Source organism: Stenella coeruleoalba (assembly GCF_951394435.1).
Source record: "Stenella coeruleoalba genome assembly, chromosome: 14".
NCBI classification, from domain to species: domain Eukaryota; kingdom Metazoa; phylum Chordata; class Mammalia; order Artiodactyla; family Delphinidae; genus Stenella; species Stenella coeruleoalba.
In genome coordinates this window covers 72834256-72861092 of record NC_137160.1, presented here as the reverse complement: position 1 = coordinate 72861092, position 26837 = coordinate 72834256, and the positions used below count along the sequence as shown (strand labels likewise).

The 26837-nt window shown below is 46.1% G+C and overlaps 1 protein-coding gene across 2 annotated transcripts; it reads right to left on the bottom strand.

Moving 5' to 3' along the window:
• Positions 1–1648: 1648 nt before the first annotated feature.
• OASL (2'-5'-oligoadenylate synthetase like) lies at positions 1649–22414 on the bottom strand. 2 transcript variants are annotated; one of them, XM_079943017.1, is made up of 6 exons: positions 22072–22414; positions 16299–16581; positions 14701–14876; positions 7509–7750; positions 5125–5272; positions 1649–2550 (listed from the first exon to the last, which is right to left on the bottom strand). In XM_079943017.1, the coding sequence occupies exons 1-6, from the start codon at positions 22267–22269 to the stop codon at positions 2062–2064; spliced, it is 1536 nt and encodes a 511-aa protein (XP_079799143.1). In that variant the 5' UTR covers positions 22270–22414; the 3' UTR covers positions 1649–2061. The 2 variants fall into 2 exon arrangements, with proteins under 2 accessions (XP_079799143.1, XP_079799144.1); XM_079943018.1 differs by lacking the exons at positions 5125–5272; positions 7509–7750.
• Positions 22415–26837: the final 4423 nt, after the last annotated feature.

The following is a 26837-nucleotide window of genomic DNA, read 5'->3' as shown; positions in this document are numbered from 1 at the left end:
ACTCCAGAGCTTGTTAGAAAATGCAGAATCTTGGCTTCAGCCCAGACCTCCTGAATCAGAACTTGCATTTAAACAGGATCTCCAAGTGATTTGTGTGCACATTAAAGTTTGAGAGGCACTATCCTAGGTGATTCTGTTGCACAATATGGTTTGGGAAACATTCTGCGTTTTTCTAGCTCAGGACTTCACTCAACCTGCACATCGGAAACATTTGGGAAACTTTAAAATACTGACTCCTAAGATCCCCCCAGGACCGACACATTAGAATCTCCACAGTTAAGATACTCCAATATAAAATATGAACAAAATCACTTTTGTCTTTGGAATGCTTTTCTTTGTGTTTTATCTTTGAAGCTAAGTGTGTCAAAATTTTTTAAAAATAAACTCTCTGGCCTCAGCTTTCCTATCATGAAAGAGAGGAAGGTAACTTATTCATCATTCTATTAAACAAGAATTGGTCCACTACCTACAATGTGGGCTATACTGGGCTTTATAAAGGATACAGAGGGTGTGGGATGGACTCACCTGTCTGCTCCATGGAAAGGAGGCACTCTTTCCGCCCCTGAAGGCAAAAAGAGGTGGGAAACAGGCTGCTATTGATAAATTGCCCAGAGACTATTGAGAACCAATTATAAAGTACATTTTTCCCCCCTACGGTGAGTAGTCCCTTAGAAAGTGGGGCAAAGGGGAGGGGGGAAAAAGCAAACTTTTTAATGGGTTGATTGGAGTAAACCTGATCACATGATGTCCTTTGATGCTAAAGATGCTATTACTTTCCTTACATCCTTGGACAATTAGGTACTGTTTGTGTGTGTATTGCAGGAGTTGAGGGAATTTGTTTGTTTGTTTTTATATTGGAGTATAGTTGATTTATAATGTTGTGTTAGTTTCAGGTGTATAGCAAAGTGAATCAGTTATACATATACATATATCCACTCTTTTTTTTTCATTTTAGATTATTTTCCCATATAGGCCATTACAGAGTATTGAGAAGAATTCCCTGTGCTATACAGCAGGTTCTTATTAGTCATCTATTTTATATATAGTAGTGTGTATATGTCAGTCCCAATCTCCCAATTTATCCCTCACCACCCTACCTGCCTTCCTCTGGTAACCATAAGTTTGTTTTCTACATCCGTGACTCTACTTCTGTTTTGTAAATAAGTTGAGGGGATTTTTAAAAATTTATTATATTTTTACTTTTGGTTCTGTTGGGTCTTCGTTGCGGTGTGCAGGCTTCTCATCGTGGTGGCTTCTCTTGTTGTGGCGCACGGGTTTAGGTGCTCCGTGGCATGTGGGATCTTCCCAGACCAGAGCTCGAACCCGTGTCCCCTGCATTGGCAGACAGATTCTTAACCACCGTGCCACCAGGGAAGTCCAAGGGGACTTTTAACACCACATCATCCTCGCTCTCCCAGACTTTGCTTTTCTTCATCTCAGTTTCCCTACAGTCCTCACTTTCCAGAGTTGAGAGGCTCAAATGTTTAAGCAATAATGCCAGGACAGCCTTAGCATCTGTGGAAAGAAATGAAGACCATCCGAAAGAGAACAAACAAAGATTATTTATTCCCAACTTGCTATAGCCAGGGAATCAGCCACCATCTGTTGCCTTTGGCAGAGACTCCAATGCAAGCAGGGCGGTGGGACAGCTTTATAGTGGGAAAAAGGGAAGGCTTCAGGCATACCCTGACTGAGGCTGTTTGCACGGGGAAGCTGGAGGCGGGCTAAGCAGAAGCAGGCTGTCCTATGTGATTGGTTAGGGAGCTTGTTTGGCTTTCTTTCATCGATCCTAAATTGGAAGGGAGGGAATAAGGAAGCTGGCAGTTATTGACCAAATCCTGATGGTTTGGGCTTGATTGATGCAGGCATTGTGGTTTGGCTTCGGGCTGGTGGCTGCAGAGCTTGTGGGTCAGAGTTCTATTGTCGAATATGGTCTGGCCATTGTTCGTTTGTATATCTAGTCTCTCATGTCCCTCGTCATCCGTCTACTGGCAAGGTTAGGTGGAACTGATGGGGTCTGGATTAAAAGGCAGAAATGCACAGAGAGGTCTTTCAGAGGAACTAGCTGGGTTCTTTCTTTCCTTCTTTCTTCAGCGTGAGGGTGGTGCTGTCTTGGACACCATAGCTCATCAAACTCCACCCATCCTGCAGGACTTGGCCTTGGAACTCTAGCTGTTGCTTCTCTCTGAGCAGCCCCTCCTTGACTTCAATCTGCAGCTTCAGGCTCAGGACAAGGCTATTAGGGTAAATGGCATAGGCGTGGCTCCCACCACTGGGATTCTTCACAAAGACCTGGATCTCAGGGGAGATGGTCTGCAGCAGACAGATGCGAGTGTCGGAGAAAACCCCGTAATCGGCCAAGGAGTACTGGCTACTGAGGAGCTGTCGCTCCCCACCGGGCTCCTGGAAGGACAGACGCTGTAGGGATGTGGAGCCCAGGTTCCACTGGATCTTCCTTTTAACCTTCTTTATGGAGTCATAAGGGTTCACCATGATGATGAAATCCGAGGAACCCCACTCCTCCACTGTCAGTTGGATGTCTCGTGCCCCCTGGAAGGGAGAGGACAAAGAGGGGTTAAGTCCACACCCCTCTGTCTGAGTACAAAAGTGCCCTTTACCTGTCCTCATCTTTACAACGACAGCAGCAGCTGCAAACATTTAGGGGGTTCCAATCACCTTCCAGGCCCTGGGCTGGGTGCCGTTCATCCTCTTCTTAATGTATTTTATTCTCACAGCAGCCCTATGAGGTTGGTTCTGCTATTAGCCCATTTTACAGATGAGGAAACTGTGGCTGAGCAGGGTTATGCCATTTATTGACCATCACAAAAGTAGTGAGGAGCAGAGCAGGTATTTGTTTGTTTGTTTTTCTTCCACATCTTTATTGGAGTATAATTGCTTTACAATGTTGTGTTAGTTTCCGCTGTACAACAAAGTGAATCAGCTATATGTATACATATATCCCCATATCCCCTCCCTCTTGAGCCTCTCTCCCACCCTCCCTATCCCACCCCTCTAGGTGGTCACAAAGCATCGAGTTGATCTCCCTTTGCTATGCAGCAGCTTCCCACTAGCCATCCATTTTACATTTGGTAGTGAATATATGTCAATGCTACTCTCTCGCTTCATCCCAGCTTCCCCTTCCCCACCCCCCATGTCCTCAAGTCCGTTTTCTACGTCTGCGTCTTTATTCCTGCCCTGCCACTAGGTTCATCAATACTGCTTTTTCATATTCCATATATATGCGTTAGCATACAGTATTTGTTTTTCTCTTTCTGACTTACTTCACTCTGTATGACGGACTCTAGGTCCATCCGCCTCACTACAAATAACTCGATTTCGTTCCTTTTTATGGCTTAGCAATATTCCACTGTACATATGTGACACATCTTCTTTATGCACTCATCTGTTGGTGGACATTTAGGTTGCTTCCATGTCCTGGCTATTGTAAATAGTGCTGCAGTGAACATTATAGTACATGTATCTTTTTGAATTATGGTTTTCTCAGGGCATATGCCCAGTAGTGGGATTGCTGGGTCATATGGTAGTTCTATTTTTAGTTTTTTAAGGAACTTCCATACAGTTCTCCATAGTAGCTGTATCAATTCACATTCCCACCGACAGTGCAGGAGGGTTCCCTTTTCTCCACACCCTCTCCAGCATCTATTGTTTCTAGATTTTTTGATGATGGCCATTCTGACTGGCGTGAGGTTTGTGGTTTTGATTTGCATTTCTCTAATGATTAGTGATGTTGAGCATCTTTTCATGTATTTGTCGGCCATCTGTATGTCTTCTTTGGAGAAATGTCTATTTAGGTCTTCTGCCCACACGAGCGGGTATTTGAACTGAGGTCAGCCAGACTCCAAAGTCTGTTCTTCACCACCGGAGGCCACACTCAAGGGCCTGAGAGCCCCAGATGTCTGAAGAGCAACATCTGGAAGGTGCTGGGGGAGGGGAATGGTGGGCCGACCTCTAGCTGATCCTTTTAAGAAGGAATATAAGCCCAGCATTGCCAAGTCTTCTGATTTGTCAAGATAAAAATCTTTTCGTGATGGTTTTTATATTCAGGAAAAATCCAAAAGCATATACTTTTCAGCCCATCTGTGGGCCTCATATGGCTGGTGGGCCCCCAGTTTGTAATCTCTGCTCCTTATTAGGGAGCCCCTGATTCTGCTTCTGCCTTCTGCTCTAAGCACCTCAGTCTTTTGCACACAACTGTAGTCCTTTGCCCCTCATCCCCTACCCTGACCCTCTCCTTGGATGGAGTACCCTTTGTTCTGAGTGTCTACATCCGTCCTTGGCTTTTAGGGCCCACCCCATGCCTTAATTTCTTCAAGGAATCTTCCTTGGTGACTTATGATGATGACATTTATTTTCCGATTCCGCAGCCCCACAAAGACCTGGGTGTGAGTTCTGGCTCTGCTGCTTCTTAGCAGTGTGACCTTGGTTAATTCACTTTACCTCTCTGAGCCTCAATCTCCTCATCTGTAAAATGGGGATAGTAACGATAAAGCTAATACTAGGACTTGACCTTTCTATTTTATAGACTTGTCCCTGAACAAGTGCTATGCAAATCACAAAGCACAAAGCATAATAGATTATTATGTTCTTTACCTGCACTGTGGGTTTGGCATCACATTATAATATTATATGGCAGTTTTTTGTTTTCTGAGTATCTTCTCTGGTGATTCTATTTAGCAGTTTTGTGCAAGTTTGCTTCCATCTGGCAAGTTTCTTAAGGGTTGTGGCCATGTCTTATTTCTGAACCATTGTTGCCCCCTTGGTCACCCCCCATCAACCCCAAGCCTGGTGCTGGCACAAAACACCTGATTGAATTGACTTGCCTGGGCTCAGCTTATGCAGAGAATGACTGAGAGCCAAGAATCCCAGTGATTCTTTGGTAGGTTATGGGAAGAAGAAAAAACAGGAAAACAAGAATTTGACGATAAGGAACCTGAAGCTCAGACAGTTGAATAATTTCCCCAAGTTCACGGAGCTGGTAGGTGGTGCAGCCAGGCCTCAAACTGACACTAAAGTCCTCTTGGCTCCATCGACACAGAATTAAATACTATGCAGTTATCTCATTCTGAGCTTCAAGCTCCTGGCATCCCAGAGAGGAGCCATTACCTTCACGTTCCATCTGGAGACTGGGTTATCGTAGTTGTCATAGCAACAGTCCTGTTTCAGGCACTGGCAGGCCCTCTGAGCGACTATGTCCCATCTGTAGCCTTTTGCCACATTGTGGGTGGGGTCAGCCGGATCCAGGATGATAGGCCTGCAACACAGAGAGAAGGCGCCCAGGTTCTTTCTGGTTTGGAGGCCCACAAGCCAGAAAGAAACCTTCTTGGCAATCATCTGAGCATCTGCTATGTCCAGAGCCCAGGATTGTCAGTCTAGGAGGGCCCAAAAACATTGCCGGAGAGTAACAGAATGGAGAGGATTCTGTTTCCAAGAATTCCTCTTGGGCAGAGTACTTTAGGTGTTTGCAAGGAATTTTTGAGGTGTACGGAGGGTGGGAGCTCCAAAGGCATGCTGGAACAGTAACAGTGGCCCACTCAGGCAGGTGGGCCTCAAGTTCAGAGCCTTCATTTTGCTGAACAGGCTACATAAGTGAGTTCAAGGCTAGAGCTGCTGAATTGCTTTGGACGACAGTAACACCACCACCACTATTTACTGATGTTTATTGAGGCATGGGCTCAAACCCTATGTGAATTAACCTATTTTAATCCCTACAGCAATCCTATAAGGTAGGGCCTATGATGATGATGATGGTGATGATGATTTTCCCCCATTTTACAGATGAGGAAACTGAGGCACAGACCTCCCTAGGTTATCCCTAGGGATTCTTACCCATCTCCTCTGCCTCAACAGAGGAGAGGTTGGGCTGTCTCCAAGCATCTCTCCTCTAGGTAAATGTTGAATAAATACTTTAAAGAATATTGGCTTGAAGGGGGTCTAATAGCCTATTTGGGTTGCTTGGGGTGACCACATGTGCTGGATGGCAAGCCCATGATCAAGACCTGGCCCTTGTACTCCAGGAGCTTTTGACTTAGGTGGGAGCTGAGATTTTTATCTAAGTGACACAACGTGATAGCAGGCTACTGACATGAACTAGACACCTTAGGCTCCATGCTCTCAACTCCCAACATCCCTGACTCCCTGAATGGTCCTGCCTCATTTAGAGTAATAACACGCTGACCTATGGGGTGGGGTCACCTGACCCAAAGTGACCCACCAGGTGACCTGATATGCAGGCCCTGTGCCCAGAGATCAGACTTGTTCCCTCTGGAGTTTGGACCAGGAATGATGGAGGTTCCTCATCAACTAGGAGTAAGAGGGGAGCCGAACAGGTGTGGAGAGAGAAGCAGTGAGAGGAAAGGGAGCACGTGGGCAATAAGAGTGAGCAACAGAGAGAAGGGGAGTCTATAGATTTGCCTCAGGTCCCAGTGGTTTTCCAAGGTCAATTTTCTGGGCATCCTTACAATAAATCCTCTTTTCATTAGGAGGCCAGGTTTTTCTCCGTTGTAAAAAAAGACCCGACACTCACATAAGGGAATAATAAACAACCTTGCGATATTGCTTGCATTGACCTAAAACTTCTAATGTAAAGAGATGTCCCAGGCTGGGTTCCCCCAGAAGCAGATCCTAAGATCAGGATTTGAGTGCAAGTCATTTATTTGGAAGGAGATACCAGGAAGCACCAATAAGAGAGTGGGAAAGTGAGACAGGGAAGGGAAGGATGCCAGTAAAGGGTATGTGTCAAGGTGATTACCACTGTGAGCAACTGGGGGCTAGTCCCCCAGGCTGGACTCTGGGAAGTAGTAGAGAACATGTGTCCCAAAGAGAGTCCCTCCATCTGAGATGGGAGGGAGCTGGGGTATTTATACACCAACTTCCACCAGTCACTGGGGGAAGCTGAAAACCCACAGGCCAAGGGACGCAGGTGCTGACAGCTGGAGGTTGAACCAGCCTTCCTGGAAACAGTAAAGGCCCAGGGGATACGAATGGGTACAGGCAGCATGTGCTACAACATTTATCTGGCATCTACCATAGGCTAGATACTGTAGGCCCTTTACAAATATTTTGTCTGACTCTCCCAACAGTCCTGCATGTTTGGTGCCCATTACTCCTGTTTTACAGATGAGGAATAGAGATGAGAAAATGGTGGAGCTGGGCTTACACTTGGGTCTCCCTGGTTCTTTCCAGTTTCCCGTGCTGTCACTAAAAAGCTAAGGTAGCTTAGCTTTTCTGAAATGTTTTTCTGAAATGGTCTTCTGAGGGCAAGAGGGCTAAGGTAGGGTGGGGTGGTGGCTCGAGGAACAAGGAAAAGGCTTATAGCCCCTAAGGTCCTTGCAATTTTGAAAGGCAGTCAACTTGAGATGTCAAGCGTGTCAGGGTGAGATATCAGCTTTCCTACTTAATAAAGCCCACCCAGAAAACTCGATACCACCTTTCCCTTAATTCTCTTTCTTTTCTCTTTGAGATGTGGTTGGCATGCAGTGATCTAGTACCTCTCTTTTTTGAGCTGTTTTCTGACAAAGTCCTCAATGATCGGGTTCTGGAACGTGTAGTAGTTGGTCCAGTAGATACAGAGAAACTTATACTGCTGAAGCAGTCTCATCACGGTGGCCAGGCCGTTGTCCAACCCGAAACATGCCTCCTCCTGAGTACCCACTTCCCAGGCGTAGATGGTCAGTAGCTCAAGGGCATAGAGAGGGGGTAGCTCGGCCCTAAGGCACCAGGATTTCACGCACTGTTGAAAGACATGGGAAGAGAGAGCGAGACCCCAAGATTCCTTATAAGGATGACATTGAACCAGAAACTAGAAAAATCCAAGTTGTGGTCCTGGCTCTGCTACCTAATGGCTGCGTAGTCTTGGCCAAGTCACTTTCCCTCTCTGGCCCTAAATGGGTTTCTCCATTTCAGAATTAAGGAGCTAGGTTACTCCAGTTGGTTTCAAACTGTGCTTGACATAACTCCCGGAAATTGAGTGATAAAGGGGTGTCCCAAGGAGTGAGCAGGTTGGGCTCTGTCATCAGCACCCCAGCCTAAGCAGCTCCATTTTAATCTATTTAGGCTTCTGAAAGATTTCTTTTTTTTTTTTTTTTGCAGTACGCGAGCCTCTCACTGTTGTGGCCTCTCCCGCTGCGGAACACAGGCCCCGGATGCGCAGGCTCGGCGGCCATGGCCCACGGGCCCAGCCGCTCCGCGGCACGTGGGATCCTCCCAGACCGGGACACGAACCCGCGTCCCCTGTATCGGCAGGCGGACTCCCAACCACTGAGCCACCAGGGAAGCCCCCTGAAAGATTTCTTTTAAAGAAGAAAAAGTCTTATATAAAGTCTTAGCTAAAGAGAAAAAAAATAGTATGCGTGTGTTGGGGGACTATAGGACTAGGTAACAGCTGAGAATCCATGGTGAACATTGGGGTTGCCTCTCTAACAGGCGTTTCTTCCTTCCCCATTGTATAGTAGCCATGCTGTTTGGATGGGATTGACCCAATCCTCCTCTCTAGGGTTGGCCCTGACTGGATAGGCTCACCAGTATAAACCTATTCCCCTTGCCAAGTGATTGGTTCAAGAGAAGCTTTGTAATCTAAGTTGGCTTAATTTGAGTCAAGCCTAGTTCTTTTGTTCAGTGGTTGAAAGAAGAGAAGTCCTCTCTTGTATGTGGATGTGAGGGCAGGAACAGATGTGGCCATTCTGCCACCATGAGGGAAGCCAGCCTGTGGACCAAGGTGACATATAGAATTGAGAGACGCTGAGAGTATTATAAAGAAACTGAGCTGGAGCATTCATCAAACAGTGCCTGAAGCCTCCTCTCCACTGCTGTGGGTTTTCACACATAAGCTGATAATTCTCTTTATTGGTTAAGCCAGTTTGAATTGGTTTTTCTGTTTTTCTGTTACTTGAAAAAGAAAGCATCTTAACGGATAGCAGTCACCTCCTGTCTAAAGAACCTCTCTAACATTGAGTTAGGAAATGAAAATTTCTGTCAAACATCCAGCTATTTGGTTTGTGGAAGCAAAATTGACATCTTGTCCTGTGGCCATTATAAAAAAGTTTTATATCACACCCCTCAAAAAGACAAAAACCCACTTTGACCTTGAAACAAACAGAAACAAGGCCATCTGGTCTAGTTCCAGTCCCCAAAATAAATGAAACCTGTGCCTTTCCTGTAACTAACAAAAACAACTTTATCCTTGACTTTAAAATGTTTTTAATTGATTTCAAACTTATTTATACATTAATGAATTTGTTTTTGTAACATTTTGTGAATTCACATCTCACAAAGCTGTAAATCTTAACTAATAAAATTATAATTTTGTTAAGAATGTAAACTCATGACAAGACAATTTATTTTCTCCAATACTAGTGAAATTTTACTAGCGAGATTCTTAAAATTTACATGACAAAGAAAATGCAGAATGCCTGTAATCATAAGATGTAAGCCTTAGGAAAAATGAGCCGTTCATTTCTTTTAGGACTTTTGATAGACTATTTAATGGTACATTAAAAAAAAAAAAAAAGAGCAAACCAGAAGAAAAGATGTATGTTCCCTTCCAGTGCTGATTTATGTTAGCAACGCTCTGATTTCTTCATATTTTGGATTTCTCTGACTTTTGCGAAGTTGCAATACTTCATGACCTTTCTAGATCTGATAAGCATGTGAGAAATTTGCTATTTTTCCACCATCAACAGAGATGAACTATAAACCTAGTAATCTTGGTAATCGTTTTTTCTTTAAACGCCTATTATATATTTTTTTATTCGATTAAGCCTTTCCTTCTGCAGTCTGATTCCCTTGCAACTTCTCTGCAAGTTCTTATTTAATGAATGACTTTTTACCTCTTGTTTCTGGTTGCAGCTGGAGGTTCCACTGAGACTGTTCCAAAGCTGAGTAAACTGTGTTGCCTGAGAAATGCTCCCCATGGGCTGTTTACATTCATATGTGCCCCTTTTTTCAATTCTGAGGGTGAATCTTGTATGACAATAGCTTTTATTCTTCTGATGTTTCTCTCCTCCCTCCCCACCTCTACTCTGTTTTTATTTCTGATTCTAGATTGTCTGATTCTTGGACAAGTCTGATTCTGGTTCTCGTACCTATTTGCATGGGGCCACTTATGTCCCCACTGATGACTACAATCGGTGACTCTGCTTTTATGGTTTGACCATCTGGTGGTCTCTGTCGGGAGACGGATGATAGGAATTTATTCTCTGCTGAGTGGCAGTCGATGAGAGTTTGATTGTATTTTGTGTTTCTCTCCCTCTCTCTCTCTCTCTCTCTCTCTCTCTCTCTCTCTCGCTCTCGCTCTCGCTCTCGCTCTCTCTCGCTCTCTTTTGGTCTGTTTGTCTTGAGTATTCAGATATCTCCTGGGAGCCCTGTTATTGTTGTCTTGTATGCCATTATGAATTTCAATCACTCAAAAATTGGGGGGTAGGGATGCGGTGTGTGCACGCACACACATATGATTCCTGGAAAACAGCCCTGTAAAATTAGGAGCTGATGGACTGTTAGATTTTATGCTGTGTTTATTTTGGACCCGTAATTACAATAGTAAAATCACAGCTGCCAATTCTTTTTGTTTTTATGTATGTAAATGAAAAAAAAAAAGGATTTCATAAAAGAATGGTCTGATTACAATATAATCTATCTGCCAGCAAATCTCTTCCCCCCAACTCCACTATGGGAAATTTATGAAGTGTAATAAATTCGTGGATAAAGACTCATGGCCACCAAAGGGGACTGAGTCAGAATTTCACCAGAATCTTTTATTTCAGAAGTAGGCAACTTCATAAGAGCAGATTGCTTAACAAAATGAGAATTAATTACTCAGGTTGATGTTCTATTGATGACTATGTGAGAGAGAGAAAAAAAAACAAAAAACCCTTTCTTTCTTACTCTCCTACCCTCAATATACGGAAATACATGTGCAAACTAAGATACATTCTGTAAATGATATATTATTCCAACTGACACCTCAGAATAAAAAAAATCCCTATAAAAATTCCTATTATAGGGCTTCCCTGGTGGCGCAGTGGTTGGGAGTCCGCCTGCCGATGCAGGGGACACGGGTTCGTGCCCCGGTCCGGGAGGATCCCACATGCTGTGGAGTGGCTGTGTCCGTGAGCCACGGCCACTGAGCCTGCGCGTCCAGAGCCTGTGCTCCGCGGCGGGAGAGGCCGCGGCGGTTAGAGGCCTGCGTACCGCAAAAAAAAAAAAAAAAAAAAAATCCTATTATAGATTATGAACTAACTAATCCTCAGGAAAACAAAGATAATTATTCTGTAAAATAATAGCATATGTAAATTGGCCTTGCTTATAAAACTATTCAGAATGATGGCTTAATATTCACAAAGTGTCTTTATTAAGTTCCTTTTCAGGAATATGTAGCGTTTACATACGTTCAAAAAATCTGTCCTCCTTCCTACCAGGATAGAATTAGGTAAATCAAGAATAAATCGGAACTTTCCTGGTGGCTCAGTGGTTAAGAATCCGCCTGCCAATGCAGGGGACATGCGTAGGAGCCCTGGTCCAGGAAGATCCCACATGCCACATAGCAACTAAGCCTGTGCGCCACAACTACTGAGCCTGCGACCTGGAGCCTGTGAGCCACAACTACTGAAGCTCGCGCGCCTAGAGCCCGTGCTCCGCAATAAGAGAGGCCACCGCAATGAGAAGACCGCGCACCGCAACGAAGAGTAGCCCCAGCTCGCCGCAACTAGAGAAAGCCCACGGGTAGCAACGAAGACCCAACGCAGCCAAAAATAAATAAATAAATTTAGTTTTTTTAAAAAAAGAATAAATCAAATGTATAAGTAAACTTGTATTCATGTCAGAAATTTCATCCAATTAGGTATGATAATCCCACGGTTAAGAATCAGACACAGGGAGTTCCCTGGTGGTCCAGTGGGTAGGACTCATCCTTTCACTGCAGGGGGCACGGTTCCATCCCTGTCAGGGGAACTAAGATCCCGCATGCCGCGAGGCACGGCCAAAAAGGAAAAAAAGGATCAGACAGAAAAGGACAAATATTGTATGACTCCACTTATAAGAGGTCCCTAGAGCGGTCAAGTTCATAGAGATAGAAAGTAGAATAGAGATTACAGGGCTGGAGGGAGGGTAGAATGGGAGGTTATTGTTTAATGGGTATAGTTTCTGTTTTGGATGATAAAAAAAAGTTCTGGAAATAATGGTGATATTTACACAACATTGTGAATGTAATTAATGCCACTGACTTGTACACTTAAAATGGCAAAAGACAAAAAACACTCCAAAACAAAACAAAAAAACAACCAAACAAAACACTTATGTCAGAATCTCAGCCAAAACACTGGGGAAAGCCCCATCTTTTTCCCAAAATGGAACTGAATTAAATACTTCAAAAGATAGAACATAAACATCAGCTTGTTGGTAAATTAAAACACAAAAGAAATCAAGGACAGCTCTTCACATGCGGAAATGATGCTCAAAAGTCCCTCTTGGAAACTGATACTGTTGCAAGGCTTATGAAAGCCCAGAATTATAGATAGTCAAAGTAACACTTTTTGGTTTGTCATGAGCATGCACAAACTTGGGCATCTCTGAGATCAGTGATATTCTTACAGTTAAGATTTGGTGAATAGAACCCAGAGAAGCTCACTTACATGTTCCTTGGTCCCTGACCCCAGTAGATGAGTTGGTAAGAATCATAAAATAATTTTGAACCATGAAAGTGAACGACAACTCCTGTGATGTTACGTTTCCAGACAAAAATGAACTATCAACCTTTTTAGCATCACGGGATTCTAGTTTTGTTTAACATACAATATGAACTCTTTGTGTCCTTAAGTATTGATCAACAAACACATCTTGTAGCACTTAGCTAAATAAAAGTTCTCAAATAAAATAAAACATCAAATTAATAATACTGAATCAGGGACTTTCCTGGTGGCACAGTGGTTAAGAATCCGCCTGCCAATGCAGGGGACACAGGTTCGAGCCCTGGTCAGGGAAGATCCCACATGCCGCGGAGCAACTAAGCCCATGCGCCACAACTATTGAGCCTGCGCTCTAGAGCCCATGAGCCACAACTACTGAAGCCCGCGCGCCTAGAGCCCGTGCTCTGCAACAAGAGAAGCCACTGCAATGAGAAGCCCGCGCACCGCGACAAAGAGTAGCCCCCGCTCGTCTGCAACTAGAGAAAGCCTGGGCGCAGCAACAAAGAACCAACACAGCCAAAAATAAATAAATAAATAAATAATAATACTGAATCAAAAAACTGCTTCAAAAAACCATATGCAGACAAATTCTTGTCTTAGAGGCAGAAACTTTTGGGGTTTTTTTGTTTGCTTGCTTGTTTGTTTTTGGCCACATGGGGATCTTGGTTCCCTGACTAGGAATCAAACCTGTGCCTCCTGCAGTGGAAGCATGGAGTCTTAACTACTGGATCGCCAGGGAAGTCCCTTAGTGGCAGAGACTTGAACAAAGAAAGGGCTATAGAAGTAAAGCTGATACATTGTTCTGTGGACATTACAATAAATGTGCAAGTCATATACAGGAAGAAAACACTTTGTACACTTAGACAGACAGACAGACAAAGCAAACAGATCATTTTGTTGAGTTCTAGCTCCCCAAATCCACAAAACCTTGGATCAATCCCTCTTAAGTGACTGACTGACCAAAAAAACCAATTTCATTCTTGGCTTCGGTGATGCTAACATCTGAAGATACATCACAACCTTGGTAGAAGTGATAATCATGTAAGAAAATGACTGCTTTTCCACCATAAACATACCAACTATAAACTAACTTTGGTAATATTCTGATTTTTATCTTTAAATACTTTTTTTTTTCTTTTTGGACTGGACTGGTCTTTCTAAAAGCTGACCCTTACCATTTTTTTAAAAATAAGAAAGCATCTTTTTTCTTTCTTTCTCATTTTTTGTTTCTGAGTCTTCCTTTCATAAGTTCAGATGACATGTTCATCTGGGTAGTTTGAAATATACCTGGTACCATGCAGACATCATATGTGAAATCTAAAAGTAGCTGCTGTGGATGTCCTCACTCAGTAACGATCACGAGACTCAGGAACTCAATCATTTGGAGGGGTAATTGGTGCAGTGTGGAATTAAACGAATTTTTCCGCTTGTTAGTCCTTAATCAGCTGAGATTAATGTCCAGAGAGCCCAGAGAAGTTGGCCTTAGCCAGCACTGGACTTTAGCTGGACCATTACAAGCACTCGTTCTTCGAAATACAGTATGTTTCTTATTTCTCTCCTTCCTCCTCTGTTTCTTTCTCCTCCCCCTCCTCTCCTTCCTCCTTCTTCATCTGCATCTTCTGCCATGTTCACATTTTAAAAGGTGAGCCTTGGGCTTCCCTGGTGGCGCAGTGGTTGAGAGTCCGCCTGCCGATTCAGGGGACACGGGTCCGTGCCCCGGTCTGGGAAGATCCCACATGCCGCGGAGCGGCTGGGCCCGTGAGCCATGGCCGCTGAGCCTGCGCGTCCGGAGCCTGTGCTCCGAACGGGAGAGGCTGCAACAGTGAGAGGCCCGCGTACCGAAAAAAAAAAAAAAAAAAAAAAAAAAGGTGAGCCTTCTCTCGCACCCCACCTCCATTGCCTCTTGGTGCAGTTTCCCGAGATGACAGATATGGTTCCTGCCTTTTTCTTCCCCTCCCTCCTCCATCTTCCGCTCCTGCCCCCAGCCTGGCAGCCTCCTCACCTCCAGGTACCAGTGTTTTACCAGCCGCAGGAGGCTCTTCAGCTTGGCGGGCCGGTGTTTCACGAAGTTTCTCTGCAGCTCGCTGAAGGATGGGGAGAAATGTCCAGGGGAACCGCAGGCCTTAATCAGACTCACATAGACCTCTGGGGAGGGATGAGAGTTGGGAACAGATGGCCCTGAAGAGAGAGGAGGCGAAGGGGAGAGAGTGAGGGCTCAGGAAGCCCCAGGTTGCTGACTACTCCATGGGGGAGAGACTGGTAATTATTGGAGTATCTCTCCAGGGAGACCTGGGACCACATAGCTTAAGAGACTAACAGTTTGCCTTCTTGGTTGTCCTTCCGGAGAATCAAAAGTGAGTTTTCCAGAAACAGACTCACAGTCATAGAGAACAGACTTATGGTTACCAAAGGGGGAGGGTGGGTGGGGGAGGGATGGATTGGGAGTTTGGGATCAGTAGATGCAAACTATTATGCATAGGATGGAGAAACAACAAGGTCCTACTGTACAGCACAGGGAACTAGATTCAATATGCTGTGATAAAACATAATGGTGTATATTATGGATAACTGACTCACTTTGCTGTACAGCAGAAATTAACACAACATTGTAAATCAACTAGACTTCAATAAAATACATTTTTTTAAAGTGGGTTTTCTATTCCTCAGGCTACTCAAGGACTATTGTCCTCTCTTGATGTGCCCAACACCCTCAGTTTCCCTTAATGTCTGTTTTGGATCTCTCAGCGATTTATATGAAGCTTCCATCACCATAGGGAAGGACTAATTCCATATAAGAAAGCTGGGCTCAGAGAGCATGTTTGCTGAAGGGTGGGGCGTACATCACTAACACTAATGCCTCCCACTGTCTCTTTCTGGCTCAGATGGGACCCCAATTCTGACACTTTCTCCATGGAGCAACTCCCAGCAGCCACTCTAGTTAAGAGGAGCCAGTGCACCAGATGAAAGCTGGATCATCTGAGCTTGTAGCTGATACCGTTACTAGTGCCATCGGTGCTCCTGGGAAGCAGCTCTCAGCCAATGGCTGATGGGAAGCAGAAGCTGGTGGATGAAACACTCAACAACCCACTGGGGAGACGTGCTCTGCACTTTTCCCAGAGCTCTGCAGGGCACAAGCCCAGCTGCTCAGCACGGTGACTAGTTCAACCTGCATCTTGTCATGCTCCCCGCCTTCCGTCTCACTCCCCTGCTTCCCCACCAGCATCTCCTGGGACTGCTTATCCTCACATGCCTGTCTCAGGCTCTGCTTCCGGGAAAGCACAGACAATGACAGGCCCCGCCCCCGGGGTAAATGTTTCAGAAGCTCCCAGGGTTGCTCTTACTCCTTCCCCTCCATGGCTCTCACTTCCTCTCCAATCATATATTTATCTGTGTGATTCTTTGATAAATCTGTTTCCTAAGTTGAGCCACAGGACAGCCAGAGTTGAGTCAGTCCCAGGCACTGTGGTCACCCAGCACCCAGCACAGGACATGGGTTGAATGGGTGAATACAGGTGTCTGCACGTGGCCACGAAGGAGAGGTGAGGAAGCTGCGGGTCCCCCGGGAGGGTGGTCGTGTGAGTCTGGTGGGCTTCCGCTTACCCAGGACACTGTAGGCCGGCACGATGGTGACAGTGATGGGCTCCGCAGTCTCCCAGGACTGGATGGTGAAGGCGACAGCAGAGTGGACTCCCTGGACCAGCCTCAGGTCCTGGAGCTGGAGGCTCAGGAGGTCCTGGCAATACCTGAGCTTTTCACATAGCAGGCTCAGAACGTCGTCGTGGTGCCTGGCCTCCTCCTGGAAGCTGTGGAAACCACTCAGGAGCATCACCAGCTCCACCTCTGAGCTGTCCCTGAGCACTGTGCCGTTCCCGAAGGAGCCCACCTGCAGAACACAGAGTCCCGTCACCCCGAGGCCACTGCCTGGACCAGGCAATCCCTGATGCTCTTTCCACGGATGATCGCCACCGCCCTGAGGGATGGGTGGGGAGTATTTCCTTTTTTAAAAATTATTTATTTATTTATTTTTGGCTGCATTGGGTCTTCTTTGCTGCGTGTGCGGGCTTTCTCTAGCTGTGGTGAGCGGGGGCTACTCTTCATTGCGGTGCACGGGCTTCTCATTGCGGTGGCTTCTCTTGTTGCAGAGCACGGGCTCTAGGCATGCTGGTTTCAGTAGTTGTAGCACGCAGGCTCAGTAGTTGTGGCTCGGTGCCTCTAGAGCGCAGGCTCAGTAGCTGTGGCGTACGGGCTTAGTTGCTCCGCAGCATGTGGGATCTTCCCTGACCAGAGATCGAACCCGTGTCCCCTGCATTGGCAGGCAGATTCTTAACCACTGTGCCACCAGGGAAGTCCGGGTGGGGAGTATTAACATCCCTTCTTTACAGGAGACAAAGCGGGGATGTGGAGAGGCAAGCCTCTCGTCCAGGGTCACACAGTGGGTGCTTCCAACCAGGCAGCCAGACTCCACAGCCCACGCTTCTTATTTACTCCACTGCCTCGCTTCCAAGACTCAGCCTTATCTGCAGAGTGATCCCCACTCCAAGGGAACAGTCATCCTCCACAGGGTGGTGGTTGGAGAATTCTGGCGGGGGCGGATGTCTGAATAATTTCATGACATTAAAAAGGGGGGCACAGGGGGCTTCCCTGGTGGCGCAGTGGTTGAGAGTCTGCCTGCTGATGCAGGGGACACGGGTTCGTGCCCCGGTCTGGGAAGATCCCACATGCCGCGGAGTGGTTGGGCCCGTGAGCCATGGCCGCTGAGCCTGCGTGTCCGGAGCCTGTGCTCCGCAACGGGAGAGGCCACAACAGTGAGAGGCCCGCGTACCGCAAAAAAAAATACAAACAAAAAGGGGGGCACAGGGACTTCCCTGGTGGTCCAGTGGGTAAGACTCCGCCCCCCCCCAATGCAGGGTGCCCAGGTTTGATCCCTGGTTGGGGAACTAGATCCTGCATGCATGCCGCAGCTAAGAAGTCTGCATGGCGCAACTAAGATCCCGCCTGCGGCAACTCAGACCTGGCACAGCCTAAATTAATAAATAAATGAAGAAATAAATATCTAAAACATAAAATAAAATAAAAATAAAAAGGGGGGCACAGGATTGCCTGGTGGATGAGAACCGCGGGCTGGGGAACGGGGCCGCCTGACCTTGACCTCGCCCCGTGCCCCTGTTTCTCAGTTGCATCATCCTCTGAACTCTGCTCATCTGGAACCTCAGAGTAATGACGGCACATGAGTAACTGGCTGATTGGGAGGATTCGACGAGACAATGTGTGCCAAGGGCTTGCCGTGGTGCCTGGCACACAGGAAGTCAGCAATATATCTCTCTTCCTTCTGCTCTACTCGACTTAGATAATCTCTTCTGCTGCCTGGAGTTCAGCTTCCCCATCTGAATTGAAGGAGCCCGAGCTGGATGATTTTGAAAGGGTCTTTTTGATGTTCTGAGATCCTAAACTTGCTCTCCAGCGCTGTGGCCTCCGGTATACAAAGTCCCCCAACTCTCTGGCCTTCTCTCTTTCTCACTCCAGGTCGGGAGGTGGAATTGCCAGGGATGCTTCAGACCTCAGGTCGGCTACCTCTGGTGGTGGGTGGAGTCAAGGAACATTGATGATGACCCAGCTGCCGCCAGTTGAGCCCTCACTGTGCCTGGCACCACTGAAAGCCCTTTGTACACACAATGTCTTTTAATCCTCACCCCCATTAATTGAGGTGGGGGGACTAGTATAATTATCCCCATTGTACACATGAGAAAAGGAAGGCAGTTGGGGGTTAATCAACTTGCCATGGGCTCACAGCCAGGACTGATAGTCACAGTCAGATAGAGGGTCAGAACACCAGGTGTGGTGGTTCTACCTCTTTCTTCCCTGTGACCCAAGTCTATGTGGCAGGCCCTGCGTCTGTGCAGGAGTTCGCCATCTTTTGTTTCCTCTTCCTTTCCCATTTTCTTTCTCCACCTGCGTTCGGACTCAGCGTTTCTGCCCTACGTGAGAGGGTTGGGAATGGCACTCTGGGTGCGGATGAAGAGCACATCCCGCTGAAGGCTGTGCCTGTGCTGCCCTTCCCACCTTTTCCAGTGGTAAGATACAGGCAGAGAGGGAAGAGCGTTCTAGAACAGGCTTCATGACTTGCTTCAGTCCAAACCTATTCAAACCCAAGGACAAGCATTCACTCTTGTGGACCAGCGCAGCTTACCAGATTTTCAGGGGTGGGGGGAGGGTTTAAAGCCCAAATAAAGTGTTAATTTCTCGTTGGCCAGGGGGCACAAGCCGCCCACACAGGGTGGGCAGGTAGCTCCCTCAGCATCCAAACTCCCTCTGTGGGGAAATGAAACCCACGGGGTCATTTGGAGGAAAGGTGCAGTTTCAATACACCCATACAAAGCGAGTAGAGTCATAAGATTTATTACTTTCAAAAATAGATAACTGGGCTTCCCTGGTGGCGCAGTGGTTGAGAGTCTGCCTGCCAATGCAGGCGACACGGGTTCGTGCCCCGGTCTGGGAAGATCCCACATGCCGCGGAGCGGCTGGGCCCCGTGAGCCATGGCCGCTGGGCCTGCGCATCCGGAGCCTGTGCCCCGCAACGGGAGAGGCCACAACAGTGAGAGGCCCGCGTACCGCAAAAAAAAAAAAAAAAGAGAGAGAGATAATTAATGAGAACCTGCTGTATAGCACAGGGAACTCTACTCAATGCTCTGTGGTGACCTAAATGAGAAAGAAATCTAAAAAGGAGGGGATATATGTATACGTATAACTGATTCACTTTGCTGTACAGCAGAAACTAACACAACATTGTAAAGCAGCTATACTCCAACCAAAATTAATTAAAAAAATTTTTTTTAATGATTTATTACTCACAGATCCCAGAAGCAAGGGGACACAGTGAGCCGGGGGAAGGGCAGTCTTCCACCCCAGGTCACAAGCCAGCAGGAGATAGAGCAGGGTAGCAAGCACCTAGTACTTACAAGGTGATTGGGGCAGAGGTTACTAACTTTTCACAGGCTTAACTCGAAGTGGTTTTTTTTTTAACACCTCTATTGGAGTATAATTGCTTTACAATGGGGTGTTTCTGCTTTATAACAAAGTGAATCAGTTATACATATACATATGTTCCCATATCTCTTCCCTCTTGCGTCTCCCTCCCTCCCACCCTCCCTATCCCACCCCTCTAGGTGGTCACAAAGCACCGAGCTGATCTCCCTGTGCTATGCGGCTGCTTCCCACTAGCTATCTATTTTATGTTTGGTAGTGTATATATGTCCACGCCATTCTCTCACTTTGTCACAGCTTACCCTTCCCCCTCCCCATATCCTCAAGTCCATTCTCTAGTAGGTCTGTGTCTCTATTCCCGTCTTACCCCTACGTTCTTCATGACCTCCTTTTTTTTTTATTTCTTAGATTCCATATATATGTGTTAGCATATGGTATTTGTGTTTCTCTTTTTGACTTACTTTACAGCGTATGACAGACTCTAGGTCCATCCACCTCGCTACAAATAACTCAATTTCATTTCTTTTTATGGCTGAGTAATATTCCATTGTATATATGTGCCACATCTTCTTTATCCATTCACCCGATGATGGACACTTAGGTTGCTTCCATGTCCTGGCTATTGTAAATAGAGCTGCAATGAACATTTTGGTACATGACTCTTTTTGAATTATGGTTTTCTCAGGGTATATGCCCAGTAGTGGGATTGCTGGGTCGTATGGTAATTCTATCTGTAGTTTTTTAAGGAACCTCCATACTGTTCTCCATAGTGGCTGTATCAATTTACATTAAAAAAAATTTTTTTTAAAACCCTCTTAGCTCTACATTTAAAAAAAGTTTTATTTATTTATGTTTTTTGGCCACACAGTGCGGCATGCAGAACTTCCCTGACCAGGGATCGAAACTGTGCCCGCTGCAGTGGAAGCTCAGAGTCTTAACCACTGGACCACCAGGGAAGCCCACTCAGTGGTTATATTAAAAGGTTCCACCGGGGAAGGCAAAGCAGGAACCTGTGGGGATACCCTAAACCTACCTAAAAGTCCAAACTCTGAACATTTGGTGTTAGTCGGGTCACCATACTGTAAAATGCCTAGGCAGCCACTCAGAAAAACAAAATCGTTTTCCTCAAAATTTGTTTTCCTCATCACACCTTTCTAGTTTTGACCTTCTTGCATTATTATACTAGCTAGGACAGGAGGTGACATGATACAGCTGCAGGAAGGGCTTGGGGAAAAAAAGCTCAGTGAGGGCAGCCTGGAGTGGAGTAAGATAGATCCTGGTTGAAATCCCAGCTTCACTACTAGCTGTGTGACCTTGGGCAAGCGACCTCACCTCTCTGAGCTTCCATTAAAAAAAATTTCCATTATCAAAAACTTTAAACAGAAAAATAGAAAGAGCATACAATGAACACTTATACATCCACCCAGATTCAACAAGTCTAAACTCTGCCATATTTCCTTCAACTAAGCCACTTTAAAGTAAATTACAGATGCTAAGGACCATTGTCCCTAAGTACTTTAGCATTTGTGTCCAACAAAAGAGAACATTTTTCCCCATAACCACAAAACTATTTTGCCTCAAAGAAAAACAGTTCCCTGGGACTTCCCTGGTGGTCCGGTGGTAAAGAATCAACTTTCCAATGCAGGGAACTCGGGTTCGATCCCTGGTCAGGGAACGAAGATCCTTCATGCTGCAGGGCAACTAAGCCCGCGTGCCACAACTACTGAGCTCCCACGCCTCAACGAGAGAGCCCGTGTGCCGCAAACTACAAAGCCCATACACCCTGGAGCCCACGCGCCACAACTAGAAAGAGAAAACCCGCACGCCACAACTAGAGAGAAGCCCGAGCCTGCACGCTGCAACAAAAGATCCCGCATTGCCACAACTAAGACCTGACGCAGCCAAGAAAATAAATAAAATAAATAAATATTAAAAAAACAATTCCCTTATATATATTATTTAACATTCTGGCCATATTGAAATTTCCCCAATTGTTCCCAAATTATATTTTACAGATGGTCCATTCACACCAAGATCCAATCAGAGACCTTGCATTGCATTTGGTCATTATGGATCTTAAATCACTGAGTTTCCATTCTGCTCATCTGTAAAATGGGAAAAGAACAGTACATACCTCACAGGGTACACAAATTAGACATAATACATGTTAAGGGGTTAGGCTAGTGCATCCAAAAAAGTACACTATTATTATTAGCTTCCTTACTGGACTTGCTCTGCTCAAGGCAGCAGTGCATTGGGATGGAGTGTCTTGAGATGTCAGTAGCATGGGCTAGAGATAATGAGGCAACAGGTCCCAGCATCCTCAGGGATGTAGACCCACAAGCTGCATTTTGCCCAGCCCTGGCCTGGGGATGGAGGGAACCAGTCTCACCTTGACCACCTTCAGCACCCCCAATTCCTGGTCCAGCCCATGCTCCCCTTTGAAGCTCTGCTTCCTCAGGAACTGCTCCACGGTCTGCACAGTCTCCAGCACCTCTTTTTTCCACTTCTGGCTGGGATGCAGGCAGTCATTTACGAAGGAGTTCAGCCTGGAAGCTGGGGTGACAAACAGCTCCGGGAGCACTGCCATCTCTGTCTTGAGACTACCACTGGTGGCTAGATATATACCCACACACCTACCCAGCTCCTGGCACACACACTCTTCTTTAAGGGGACTCCTCCTCAGCTGACCTCCAGCACCCTGTGGAACAAAGGACCAGAGTGGAGAGGAAACAAGGGGCGTCTGGCTGACCAGGGTATCCTCTTCCTGGAGGTCGTTCACTGCAGCTGGGGTACTGAGGGACACTGTGTGAAACCACCTTCACAGGCGGGGCTTTTAATCACCCTTTCTGCTGTAGGTTTCGTTTCTCACCTCTTAGTTTCCCTTTTACAATTTGGAAACTGAAACTGGCTTGAGGATGGCCCTGGGAAAGGCAACTCCCCCAGGAGATGGGAGTTGGATGGTATCCACCAATCCCATCCCCACAACCTTGTCACCCGAAACAGGCTCAGCAAGAGCAGTGACTCACTCGAGGTTGGGCTGAACAGTGGGAATTCTAGGGTTCCGCAGAACGAACTCTGGAATTCCCGTCTGCCCTTTGCCAGACTCGTAACCTCTCTGACCCTTACATAAATAATCCTTAAAATGGGTTTAAGAATAATACCTACCCCATAGGTTGTGTGGATTAAGCGTGAGAACATTTAGCAGAGAAAACATTAAGTAAATGCAAGTATTGTTATTCCTTCATTGTACATCTAGTGAGTGCTGGCTGGGTGCCAGACATTGTGCTAAGAAGACAAGGTAAGACGTGGTTCCTGCCCCAGGGGCTCCCAGAGCAGTGGGGCAGACAGAGGAGACACAGAGAGTCCAGTGTCCTGTGTACTAGGAGAAAAGAGGGCACAGAAACCTGGTGGAAATTCAGGCAGAAGAGTTTCTTTGGGGTCACCTGTGGTGTCAGCAAACACCTGCTTGAGATGACTCTTAAAAGACTGGGAATGTGGCCAGGAGACAAAGGGCACAAGACAGGATAAGGCTGAGAAGTGTGAATGTGCCAGGTATGTGCCAGGACTCGGCTGTCAGGTCCACGTTGGCTTGGAGGGCAGGGAGGGGAGAGGTGAGAGCTGTGCCTGGACAGGTGGGCAGGGATTGAAACTCGGAATGCCATTCATTCATTCATTCAACAAACATTTGTTGAGTGCCTGCTATGTGCCACGCAGGTGTCCTGGGGATACAGCAGTGAATAGGCAAAATTCTCGGACTGCAGAGGGCTTACACTCTAATGGTGGAGACAGATAATAAACAGGATAAATAAGTAACATTATAATAATTAAGACGGTGATAAGTGCTAATCAGGAAAATAAAGCAGGGAAAGAGGTTAAAAGGTACTGACTACGTGTGGGGGATGAGAAGTGGCAACGTTTAGGGGTTCAGTCTCAAAAAAGGTGGTTAGGGAAGGTCTGAAAAGGAGACATTTGAGCAAAGACATGAAGAAGGCGAAGAGTGAGCTGTATGTATGTCAGAGGGAAGAATGAGAGAAGGTAGGACTTCCCTGGTGGTCCAGTGGGTGAGACTCCACTCTCCCAATGCAGGGGGCCCAGGTTCGATCCCTGATCGGGGAACTAGATCCCACATGCATGCCACAACTAAGAGTCTGTATGCGGCAACTAAGAAGTTCACACGCCCCAATGAAAGATCCCGTGTGCCGCAACTAAGACCTGGCTGAGTCAAAAATAAAAAAACATTTTAAAAAATTTAAAAAATAAAAATAAATTAAAAAGGAATGGGAGAAGGAACAGCAAGTGCAAAGGCCCTGTGGCAGCAGTATGCCTGGTGGGATTGAGGAATAGCAGTGTGACTGGAATGGAATGATCAAGGCAGGAGCGTGGGAGGGGATGAGGTTTGAGTACAAGGGTAGGGGGTAAATTGTGTAGGATCTTGAAGACCACTAAGACTTTGGCTTTTACTCTGATTGAAATGGGGAGCCACTGGGGAGCTCCAAGCAGAAGAGGGACATGGATGGACTTTCATTTTAAGAGTATCACACTGGCTGTTCGTGGGAAGATTGGATTAAAAGCAGAGGGTGGGGAGTGGAGGTGAGAGCAGAAGCAGGAATTCAGTTAAGAAGCTACTACAACCGTCCAGGCAAGAGATGTGGCGCCTTGGATCAGAATGGTAGCAGTGAAAGGTAAGGAGAAGTGGTATGATTCAATTTTCTTATTATGGAAAATTTCAAACATGAACAAAAGTAGAATAATACAATGAACCTCCATGTACCATCCCCCATCTTCAACAATTATCAACCTGTAGACAGTTTTTTAAATGTTTATTCAGGTCTTCTGCCCATTTTTATTTTTATTGGCCGCCCGGCACGCGGGATCTTAGTTCCCCAACCAGGGATTGAACCCATGCCCCCTGCAGTAGAAGCACAGAGTCCTAACCACTGGACCACCAGGGAAGTCCCAACCTACAGACAATCTTGTTTCAATGATATCTCCATCCACATCTCCCCTCCTGTATTATTTGGAAGTGAATCCCAGACATCATATCATTTCACTGGCTATATTTTGAGTATAAACAGGTCTTGCTAATGGATAGAGTGTGATGTGAGAGAAAAGTTAGAGTCAGGGACCACTCTAAGGCTTTTGGCCTTAGCAACTGGAAGGATGGAATTGTCCTTAACTGAGAAGGAAAGACCAGGCCAGGGCACAGTGTAGCATGAAGGTCGGGAGCTCAGCTTTGGAAGCAAACTTGAGTGTCTAGTGAGATCCAAGTTGGCTAGGGAGTTGCATATTTGAGTCTGGATTTCAGGGACGAAGTCTGGGGTTGAGATACAAATTACCAGCATAGACATATTTAAAGCCATGAGGCTGGATGAGATCACCAAGGGAGTGAGTATAGAGCAAGACAAGAAAAGGACAAACGACTGGGTCCTGAAACACTTAGTAGTATTAAGTGATTGGGGAGAGGCAAGCATCCGGCAAACAAGACTGAGAAGGAGTAGCCAGGGAGGTGGAAGAAAAATCAGGAGTGTGTTTTGATAGCCAAGTGGAAACATTGTTCTAGGAAAGAGAAAGTGATCCACTAGGTCACATATCAGGTGAATCTGCGCTGACTTTGTCCTGAGGGCAGGTGGCAAATCAGAGGAGCGACCAGAGGTGAAATGACCATTCTGGAAAGACCGGTCTGGCTGCTTCTGTGGGGAGGATGGATTGCAGGGGGCAGGGGTAGATATGTAGGGAGAGGTGTCAGGACACTGTACAGTGATCCAGGTGAGAGGGAAGGTGACCCGGACTGAGCTGGAGAAGGGATGGGATTCTAGGTCTACCTTGGGGGAAGGGTGAACAGGAGTTGGTGACTATAGGTATGAGGTGAGGGAAAAGACAGGATGACTATCAGCTCTCCGGCTTGGGTACCTGGGTAATGGATGGAGGGTACTATTAATAAAGGGAGGAAGACACAAGGAGGAGTGGGAAGTGGGGAGGTCTAGAAGGGTAGCCGCTTAAGCCAGAGAGCTTAAAAAAGTTGTCCACATTGCCTAATGCTTCCAGTAAGTTCAGGAATATAGGTCTGAGAGGCACTCAAGAGGCTACTGGTGATCATTGCGGGTGAAATGTAAGGGACAGCTGGGAGCAGAAGCCAGATCTTAGGTGCGGGGTTGAAGAGTAAGTTGGGTGAGGAGGATGGAGACCAGGAGTGTAGATAACACTTTCAAGAACTTTGTCGTGAAAGGGAGGAGAGAGACCAGGTGTTAGCTGAGGAAGTGGTGGGGTGGAGGGTGTTTGTTGTCTTAAATACCATTTGGGGGAAAAAAAAAACCCCTCAATCATGACACGTTTCAACTTAAACTTTCCAACTGGCTAACCCCAAACGGAAAGAATCATATTTTTAATTACATAAATTCTAAAAGTCTCCATATTTTCAAAGTTTGGTAGTGCCTGGTCCTTAAACAGTCCTATATTATAACAGTTTAAAGAGCAGTGGCAATTTCGCAAACCAAAGTCAACAATAAAGTGAGATTCCAAACATTTGTCCTATGTTTATAATGACAGATAATGAGCTGCAAGGCAATATAAAAGTTATTCAGGGCTTCCCTGGTGGCGCAGTGGTTGAGAGTCCGCCTGCCGATGCAGGGGACACGAGTTCGTGCCCCGGTCCGGGAAGATCCCACATGCCGCGGAGCGGCTAGGCCCGCGAGCCATGGCCGCTGAGCCTGCGCGTCTGGAGCCTGTGCTCCGCAACGGGAGAGGCCACAACAGTGAGAGGTCCGCATACCACAAAAAAAAAATTAAATAAATAAATAAACTACTGAAAGAAAAGAACTATCAACTCAGAATACTGATGTAGCCAAGATATCCTTAAAGATTGAAGGCAAAACAAAAATGAAAATAAAACAAAGGCTGATGAAGATGAAAGAAGACAAAAGAGTTAATTATCAGGTAGCTAGATAAAAAATGATGGGAAAAGAACTTCTTCAGGCTGAAGTGAAATGACACAAGAGTTCCTAAAGTTGGAACATCTTCAGGAAGAAAGAAAGAGCCACAGAAGGGGTAGCATCTGGATAAATGAGATAGCTTAGTTTTCTCCTCTTAAATTCTTTTACTATAAGTATGAATTTTGAAGGAAAAAATTATAACACAATCTCAGAAGGTGAAGTTCAA